The sequence below is a fragment of the Hemitrygon akajei genome, chromosome 25, assembly GCF_048418815.1.
Source record: "Hemitrygon akajei chromosome 25, sHemAka1.3, whole genome shotgun sequence".
Taxonomy (NCBI): Eukaryota; Metazoa; Chordata; class Chondrichthyes; order Myliobatiformes; family Dasyatidae; genus Hemitrygon; species Hemitrygon akajei.
In genome coordinates, this window is record NC_133148.1 from 43622724 (window position 1) to 43632679 (window position 9956).

General features: G+C 45.4%; 1 protein-coding gene across 1 annotated transcript; it reads right to left on the reverse strand.

The window, feature by feature from the left end:
• Positions 1–4076: 4076 nt before the first annotated feature.
• Positions 4077–8594, reverse strand: bloc1s3 (biogenesis of lysosomal organelles complex-1, subunit 3). Its single transcript, XM_073029424.1, has 2 exons — positions 8508–8594; positions 4077–5449 (listed from the first exon to the last, which is right to left on the reverse strand). Exon 2 carries the CDS (start codon positions 5434–5436, stop codon positions 4861–4863), a length of 576 nt encoding a protein of 191 aa, XP_072885525.1. The 5' UTR covers positions 5437–5449; positions 8508–8594; the 3' UTR covers positions 4077–4860.
• Positions 8595–9956: the final 1362 nt, after the last annotated feature.

Genomic DNA, 9956 nt, shown 5'->3' on the forward strand with positions numbered 1-9956 from the left:
TTATGTCCTCTGGTTTTAGACTCCCCCCACCATAGGAAACATTCTCTCAGCATCCACTCTATTAAGGCCTTTCAACATTTGTTAGGTTTGAGATCCCCCTCATTCTTCTAAAATTCAATGAGTTAGGCTGAGAGTTTCCCAAGATAGGGAATGCCAGTCTGAAGGCTGGGCCTGTGGGGAGCAGAGTAAGGCAGTGCCAGTCCAAGGGCTGAGGCTGTGGGTGATTGGCTCTGCTGAGAAAAGGAATGCCAGTCTGAGGGCTGGGCCTGTTGGGGAGCAGCACTGTGGGAAGAGTTGGCTACTATTTGGTCCTGTTGACTGCACTATGGTTTTTCTGAGGTGCTTTCTGCCCCCGACTGAGGGCGTGTAGCTACAGCAGCCCAAGATCACGGTGGTACTGAATGGCAAGCATCTGGGTACTGGCATCTTGTACATCTGTGAGCACCATCTATCTAGGTTTGAGAGATTTGGAACGAGAGAAAATCTGCAGGTGCTGTAAATCCCAAGCATCACACACAAAATGCTGAAGGAACTCAGCAGGCCAGGCAGCATCTGTGGAAAAGAGCAAACTGTCATCATTTTGGGCCGAGACCCTTCATCAGAACTGGAGAAAAAGATGAGGTCAGAGTAAGAAGGTAGGGGGAGGGGTGGAAGAAGTATAAGATAGCAGGTGATCGTTGAAACCGGGGAAGGGGGGGAGGGGTGAAGTAAAGAGCTGGGAAGTCCCTTGGTGAAAGAGATAAAGGGCTACAGGAGGGGAATCTGAAAGGAGAAGACTGAAGGCCATGGAAGAAAGTGAAGGAGGAGGAACACCAGAGGGAGGTGATAGGCAGGTAAGGAGATAACGTGAAAGAGGAAAATGGGAATGGGGAGTGGTGAAGTGGGGGGGGGGGGGGTGGCAGGACAATTACCACAAGTTTGAGAAATCAATGTTCATGCCATCAGGTTGGAGGCTACCCAGACAAAATATAAGGTGTTGCCCCTCTAACCTGAGTGTGGCCTCATTGCGGCAGTAGAGGAGGCTATGGACTGACATGTTGGAATGGGAACAGGAAGTGGAATTAAAATGGGTGACCACTGGGAGATCCTGCTTTTTCTGGCAGATGGAACATAGATGCTCAGTGTCTCCCAATCTACATTAGGTCTCACTGATATACAGGAGGCCACACCACCAGCACCGGATACTGTAGATGACCCCAACAGCCTCACAGGTGAAGTGTTGCCTCACCTGGAAGAACTGTTTAGGGCCCTGAATGGTAGTGAGGGAGGAGGTGTAGGGGCAGGTATAGCACTTTTTCTGCTTGCAAGGATAAGTGCCAGGAGGGAGGGATGAATGGACAAGGGAGTAGAGTAGGAAGCGAATCCTGTGGAAAGCAGAAAATGGGGGGATGGGGTGGAGAGCAAGGGAAAGATGTGCTTGGTGGTGGGAGACATTGGAGACGGCGGAAGTTATGGAGAATTATGTGCTGGATGCGGAGGCTGGTGGGGTAGTAGGTGAGGACAAAAGGAACTCTATATCTGGTGGGAGAATGCGGTGAGGGCAGACTTGTGCAAAATGGAAGAGGTGTAGTTGAGGACAGCATTGATGGTAGAGGAAGTAAAGCCCCTTTCTTTGAAGGACACCTCTTTAGTTCTGGAGTGAAAATTCTCATCCTGAGAGCAAAGTGGTGGAGACAGATGAATTGAGAGAATGGGATGGCATTTTCACAAGTAACAGGGTGGGAAGAGGTATAGTCCAGGTAGCTGTGAGAGTCAGTGGTTTATAAAATTCATCAGTAGATAAACTGTCTCAGAGATAGAGAGATCAAGAAAGGGTGGGAGGTGTCAAAAATGGAGCAGGTAAATTAGAGGGCAAGGTAGAGGTTGGAGGCAAAGTTGATGAGCTCTGCATGGGTACAGGAAGCAGCACAAATGCAGTTGTTGATGTAGCGTAGAAAAAGTGGGAGACAGACACCAGTGTAGGTTTGGAACATAGATTGTTCAATGTAGCTGACAAAAAGGCAGGCATAGCTGGGACCCATGGCTACACCTTTAGTTTGAAGAAAGTGGGAGGAGACAAAGGAGAAATTTTTGAGAGTGAAGACCAGTTCCATCAGACCGAGGAGAATGGTGGTGGAGGAAACTGGTTGGGACTGGTGACCAGAAGAAACAGCTTTGGGGCCATCCTGGTGGGGGATAGAAGTGTATAGAGACTAGATATCCATAGTGATAAAAAGATGATCGGCGTCAGGGAACTTGAAATCATTGAAAAGATCGAGCACGTGAAGTGACACGGATGCATGCAGGGTCTGAACCGGGGGGATAAAACTGTGTTGAAGTATGTAGATATAAGTTCAGTGGGGCAGGAACAAGTAGAAACAATGGGCCTACCGGGACAGGCAGGTTTATAGATCTTGGGTAGGAGGTAGAAATGTAAGATGTGGGGTGAAGGAGCTATGAGACTGGTGGCAGTGGACAGAGGATCGCCAGAGTTAGTGTCGGTGATGGTGTGGGAGACAATGGCCTGTTGCTCCTTAGTGGGGTCCTGTTTGAGAGCTAAGTAATAGGAAGTATCTAAGAGTTGTCGTCTGGCCTCAGCAAGGTAGAGGTTAGTCCAACTACTACTATGGCACCTCCCCCCCCCCCCCGCCCCCCCCATCGGTGGATTTGATGGTGAGGTTAGGATGGTGGATGTCTTGTTGGCAGTTAACAGTGAAAAGATACAGAGCAGGCAGAAAACCAGAGCAGGGTGTCCAGGAAGAGGAGGGTCGATGACAGGAGAAGGGGTCATCGGTGTGGGCTGGAGAAGTAGGCATGGAGACGGAGGCCACGGAAGAAGAACTCAGTGTCATGGCAGGCATGGAACTCACTGGTGTGGGTGCAGTGGGACAGAGGTGACACCCTTACTGAGGACAGAATGTTCTGCCTCAGAGAAGGGAATGTCAGACATGTTAAGACAGATACTCGTCACTCTTCAATACAGCTCCTCCCACTGTAGCCATGGGCACTGGCATGGGTCCTAGCTATGCCTGCCATTTTGTCGGCTACACTGAACAGTATGTTCCAAGCCTACACCGGTATCACTTCCCAACTTTTCATGCACTGTATCGACGACTAAATTGCAGCTGCAATCTCCACCAACTTTGCCTCCAACTTCCATCCTCCCTTCAAATTTACCTAATCTATTTCCATAAGACCATAAAATCATAAGACATAGGAGAAGAATTAGGCCATTTGGTCCATCAAGTTCGCTCCACCATTCAATTGTGGCTGATCTTGTTTCCCCTCCTCTGCCCCTCTCCCCATAACCTTTGATTCTGTCTCCATCAAGAACCTATCCAGCTCTATTTTGCAACAAGTTTTCTGGTTCATGTACCTGAGACCAATATTTTGTTCAGAAATATTTTAATTTTCACTTTAAATTCCTCGGTGTCTCCTGGCCCTGGCACTTAAGTGCCATTACAAAGAAAACACGGTAGTGCCTCTACTTCCATAGAAGTTTGTGAAGATTCATTATTTCACTTAAAACTTTGAAAACTTCTAATGATCCCTGCTGGAGTGTATCCTGACTGACTGCATCATGGCCTGGTATGGAAACACCAATATCCATTAATAGAAAAGTCTACAAAAGGTCAAGGATACAGCCTAGTCCATCACAGAAAACACCATCCCAGCATTGAACACATTTACAAGAAGTACTGTCGCAGGAAAGCAGTATCCACAACAAGGATTCTCACCATCCAGGCCATGCTCTCTTCTTGCAGCTGCCATCACTGAAGAAGGTATAGGAGCCTCAAGTCCCACATCACCGGATTCAGGAACAGTTACTAACCCTCAATCATTAGGCTCTTGAACCAGCATGAATAACTTCACTCACACCAACACTGAACTGATTCCACAAACTATGAACTTGCTTTTAAAGACTACATCTTATGTTCTCAATATTCATTGTTTATTTATTGCTATTATTTCCTTTCTATATTTGCAGTTTGTTGTCTTAAGCACATTGTTTGTTTGATGTGTGGTTTTCATTGATTCTATTGTGTATCTGTGTATTTACTGTGAATGCCTGAAAGAAAATGAATTTCAGTCGTATATGGTGATATATTGGTACTTTGATAATAAATTTACTTCGAACTTTAAACCTCACAATTCAACTAATTGGCTCACAATTATCATACATGCATTCGAACTTCAGTTTTCAGAGAAAAATGTACTTACACAGAGTTAAGGCAAATTAAAAATTAGTCTTGAAGTTTTGGTTATTGCCATTTTAAATTTGCAGGTAATCTTGTGTCATTCACAAAGTATTAGCTAAGGTTCAATCATTGGTAGTGCAGACATGAGGCAGCATGGTAATATAGCAGATAGCAATGCTTTACAGCGTTAGCAATCAGGTTTCAATTCTTGCTTTAGGGAGCTTGCACATTCTGCCCATAGCCATATGGGTTTCCTCTCACATTCCAAATTCCTACAGGTCAGGGTTAGTAAGTTGTGGCATGCTATGTTGATACTGGAAGTGTGGCGATATTTGTGGGCTGTCCCCAGCTCATTCTCAGACTGGGTTGGTCATTGATACCAATGACGTATTTCACAAAATGACAAGCGTTTCGATGTACACAGTACAAATAAAGCTAATCTTTATCTACTTACATTGACAGATAGCCACAAGATTATGCAAACAGAATTCCTGAGCTCAGTTTCTAAAACTGCCCCACGTGCCTGCTTCATTGGGGCAAATTACCTCTGCAATTTGCTGACATGCACTAATTCAAGCTGCCACAGCTTGTAATTTGTCTGAAGCATTCCATTACAGAGATAGCCTGGAGCCTTAAGACTGCAACAAAACTTTATTCATCTGTAAATTTCGTCAGTCCAGCACTAGACTTGCTGACGAGGTGGAATCTGAATGTCAGGGAGTAAGTTGCAGCTTGTGATTATGTCCATCTTTTCTGTCACTGCTTTCAAGTCATCCAAGATTAACCGGATACTGTGGGATGCATTAATAATCCCACTCTGGGAATTGCTGAGGTGACTGGTAGCAGTGCGGATCTCCTTGGTGGCATTCTCATACATCTGCTTGACTGCGTGCTCCACATTGTGGTTAAGACGCACATTACTCTCCCTCAGCTTCTGCTGCAGAAGACTACTGTACCGCCCCTGGTGGCGAAACTTCACAGCCGGTTTCTCTTCCACCCCAGTCAAGACTTCCGGCTCTTTGTCACGGATCACGACCAGAGGTGGGAGATTGTGCTGAATGGCTTGCTGGATGTCTGGCGTTGCTGCTTCCAGCTCGCAGCCTGCATCCTCGTCATCAGTTTCCGATGCTTCACCAGGTACTTTTGCTCCTGCCTGCAGGATGCACGCTGGAGATGTGGACGTGAGGTAGAGTTCCTCCTCAGAGTCTGTTTCGGATGCTTCCCCCTGAACAATGGTTAGGAACTGTGTGGTGGTCATGTTGCATGTGCTCCTAAATAACAGAACACAAATTGTAATTCCAGAAGACTATAAGACATAGGAGCAGAATTAGGCCCTTTGGTCCATTGAGTCTGCTCCACCATTCAATCACAGCTATTCCTTATTCTTCTCCTCAGCTCCACTCCCTGACCTTCACCCAGTAACCTTTGATGCCATGGCCAATTAAGAACCTATCAATTTCCACTTTAAATACACCCAACGACCTGGCCACCACAGCTGCCTGCAGTAACAAGTTCCACAAATTCGTCACCCTCTGACTAAAGAAACTTCACTACATCTGTTTTAAATGGACGCCCCTCTATCCTGAGGTTGTGCCCTCTTGTCCTAGACACCCCACCATTGGAAACATCCTTTTCATAGCTACACCGTCTAGGCCTTTCAATATTCAAAAGGCTTCAACAAAATCACCTCTCGTCTTTCTAAATTCCAGTGAGTACAGACCTACAGCCATCAAACATTCCTCACATGATAATGCATTCATTCCTAGAATCCTCCTTGTGAACGACTTTCACAACGATCAAATTTCAAGTTGAACTCTATCATATTGTGTTCACTGGCTCCTAAGGGTTCCTTTACCTGAAGCTCCCTTATTGCCTCCCGTTTATTACATAACACCCGATCCAGTACAGCTGATCCCGTAGTAGGTTCAACAATAAGCTGCTCTAAAAAGCTATCTCATAGGCATTCACCAAATTCACTCGCTTGAGATCCATTACCAACCTGATATTCCTGATCTACCTGCATGTTAAAATCTCCCATGACCATCACAAGATTGCCCTTTTGACACACCTTTTCTATTTCCTGTTGTAATCTGTAGTCCACATCCCAGCTACTGTTTGGAGGCCTTTTACCCCTGCAGTGTCTGAAAGCATTCTTTGGCAACTTGGCTTCCATTATCTCTGTGTTGCTAGACTGGCCCTTTAGCAAATGGTGAAAAGAACAAATTCAGTAGAAAAACCTAGTTGACTGTGTCCCTACCAATTCACCTGTAGTTAAGGCATGAAAAAATTACATCTGATTCCAACAGGGGGCTGGAGACCTAACATAGAACTGTACAGCACAGGAACAGGCCCCTTGGCCCACAGTGTCTATGATGACAGGAACGACAAGGACGGATTTATCTCCTTATCTGTCCTAACTCACAATGGGATAGATCCAAAGAGGAGTCTGGGTTTAAAAAGCTTTACTGTCCTTCCCAGGATATCACATGGTTTGGGTGGATGAAGGAGGGAACTTGTGATGATACACAAGATAATACAAAACATGAGATAGGCTGGATTGATAAGCAGATCTTCTGCAATCTATGGTTTACATAATGCTCATGGCCTATGTTTTTAAATGTTTTCTAATTTGCCTGGTGGCTGGCTAAAGGTTACCCTCTGCTGAGAACAAGATATCTTGGTTTGTGTTTTCTACTGTTATGTATGGACAATTCATTACCAACATTACGTTAAGAGACCATTGAGTGACAGAGTAAAACAATTGATAATGTAAGCAGTGGTGAAGTCTGAAAGTGGATGGAGTAAGCTGATGAATCACAGTTAATAGTATCTGGGTAAGAGTAGGCTGATGAATCAGTGAACAGTATGAGTAGGCTGATGAGTTACAAGGTGAGCAGAAGATGAATGAAATCTGCAAGAGAAGAGAAAGAAGTAGGAACAGGAGGAGGCCTTTCTATAAAGTCACGGCTGATCTCAAATTCACAAAACATTTGTTTGTCAACAGGGGTGCTACACTAGTGTAGCAGTTAGCACAACACTATTGCAGCTTGGGGCGTGGGAGGACAGACTTTAATTCTGGTGTCATCTGTAAGGAGTTTGTATCTTCTCCCCGTGACCACATGGGTTTTCTCTGGGTGCTCCAGTTTCTTCCCCCATTCCAAAGATGTACCAGTTAGTAAATTAATTGGTTATTCTAAATTGTCCAGCGCTAGGATTAAATTAAGGGTTGCTGGGCTGGAAAGACCTGTTTTGTGCTGTGTTGCTGAATAATAATATAAAAACATTGATCCCAGGTTTGAATACAATTAAAGACCAAGCTTCAATACTGTCTGAGGCACGTAATTCTGAGAATCCAACAACCTTGTGCAAATAAGTGCCTCCTCATTTTAGTTCGCAATGGCCTACTCATTTTGAGACAGTGATCCTTTGCTAGAGAAAACTTGCTCCTTGTGTTCATTCAATTCTTCATTTCCCAGACCCAACAACAGTCTAGCTTCCTGTTAATGCTCAAATGAATGCAAAAATGTTAAATTGGTTGATAAAGCTTATATTGGGCCAGGGACTGTAGACTGGAGGCCTGGAGATAGCCTGTCCTGGGGTTGGAGGTCTGTTTGTGTTGAGTGCATGGTGGGTGGGAGTAAAGGGACTTGTTCTGTTATTGTTACCTGTGTTCTGCTGAACATTGTGGGTCTGCTATGATGGTGCCGGAATGTGTGGGAACACTTCTTGACTGCCCCCAGTGCATCCTTGGGTTATGTTGATTGTTGGCACAAACTATGTTTCAATGTACATTACAGATAACTGAATTTTAATTATTCAACAGGCACACACAAGTTTCGACTTTTGACAGTAGGAAAATGGGACTAACTTGGATAGGCATCTTGGTTGGTAAGGGCCAGTGGGCTGAGGGGCCTGTTTCCATGGTGGATGACTTTATGATCTTGCAGAGTTCTCTAATAACTCTGCACTTTTCTCTGAGGGATCTCCTATTCCTCTACATTCGACAGAACAGAGGCTTAATTCTTCAATTCCTCCGGATACAGCAGGAACGCTGTTGAAGGAAGCAGTTCTTACTATTCCCGAGTGTTCCTATTGGTCAGTGGGGCAGCAAATCACAGCGCAGCGTCCCTACGTCACTAGCGCGAGCCGAGGAGAAGCTCCAATCATTACCGGGAATGGGGGGAGGGGGTGTGTTGTGGACGGGTAATTATGACTGCTATTCGCCAACAACAAACATCGACCTGAAACCACCGGGTTCAGGATTAACGTGCGCTCACAGCTAATGATCGCCCCACCGTTACTCCCAGCAGTGACTCCCGAAAGACTTACAATTTACCCGCTGTCGAAGGCCGTGTCTCCAACGGCCGCCGCGCGTCACCGGGCACGGTCACGTGACGGTAGCTGACGTGCCCCCTAGCGGTTCGGAGGGTGAACCGTCGCAAAACTGCCTCAGCGATTCCCGTCGCTATTGAGGACAACAGTGTCCTCTGGCGACCAGAAAGGCAAGACCATAGGATGCCTGTTGAATTTATTCCTCTGTTAATGGTAACTGACATTTGCTGGTTTAAATGTTGAAACAGTGTTCTGTATAGCCATGATGCCCGATTATAGGGAGATCTGATAGGGTTTATAAGATTATGAGAAGCATAGAGACAGACAGCATGTTTAACAGGAGGGCATGCATTAAAAGTGAGAGGGGCGTAAATTTCAAAGATGTGGGGCAGGTTAGAGAGTGGTGGTGTCTGGAATGCACTGGCTGGGATGTTGGTCTTGTTCTGATGCTGTTCTTTTCTATGAATGAGGGGGTCAGGGATTGTTATTGTTGCCTTTTTTTGTGGTGAAGGTGGGGGAATTTTGGGGTCTGCAAGTTTTGTGCCGGCAGGAGTATAGTTGATGTATTTTCTTTCATCAGCATCCATGGCACTTCTGTATTCATGGCTATCTGGAGAAGACAAATATCAGAGTTGTATTGTACATGCATACTGTCATGATCATTTGGTACATAATGACAGATGAAGAAACTCGTTAAACTCAACAACAGTTTTATTGTGATAAACACCAAAACAGACCGGGCTCCATTGGAGAGAGAACCCAACCAATCTCATGCAGACTGAGGAGGTGACCATCACACATCCTGGTTATGGTTAGGGTGACCCACAAATACACAAGTGGATAACTGTATAATCGAAGCTAAAATATAACAGTAAATGAACTGGAACTTCCCAGCATAATCCCACCAAAGCATTTTAACACAATAACAATAAACAGTGCTGGTCATTAGAAATGGAGAATGCAGGGGCGGATTGTAGACCATTTCAAACCCCTCCCCCCAAAGCATCACACTGCCCCCACTCGAGGAGTCAGCCATCCTAGTCCATGAGCCAGTACTCATCAGAGGATCAGAAGTGGAGAGGGTAAGTAACTTTAAATTCCTGGGAGTCACTGAGAACCTGCCCTGGACCCATCATATAAAGCAAGCACAACAGTGCCTCTACTTCCTCAGGAATCTGCAGACATTTGGCATGTCATCAGAAACCTTGGTAAACTTCTATAGATATATGGTAGAAAATGTGCAGAGGGGAAGAAGCTGTCCTTTAAATGTTCAGTGTGGGTCTTCAGGCTCGTGTAACTTCTCCTTCATGTACCTCCTGTACCTAATATAGTGGCTGCTGAGTGTATGTTGTGAATTTCTGCTGCTGCAGCCCATCCACTTCAAGGTGCAAAGTGTTGTGCCACGGGGTTCTGAGTTCAATTCCAGCATCTTCTGTAAGAAGTGTG

Bases quoted from the DNA above. Each gene is read 5' to 3' on its own strand.
- bloc1s3 (XM_073029424.1), bottom strand. From the start codon at position 5,436: ATGACCACCACACAGTTCCTAACCATTGTTCAGGGGGAAGCATCCGAA.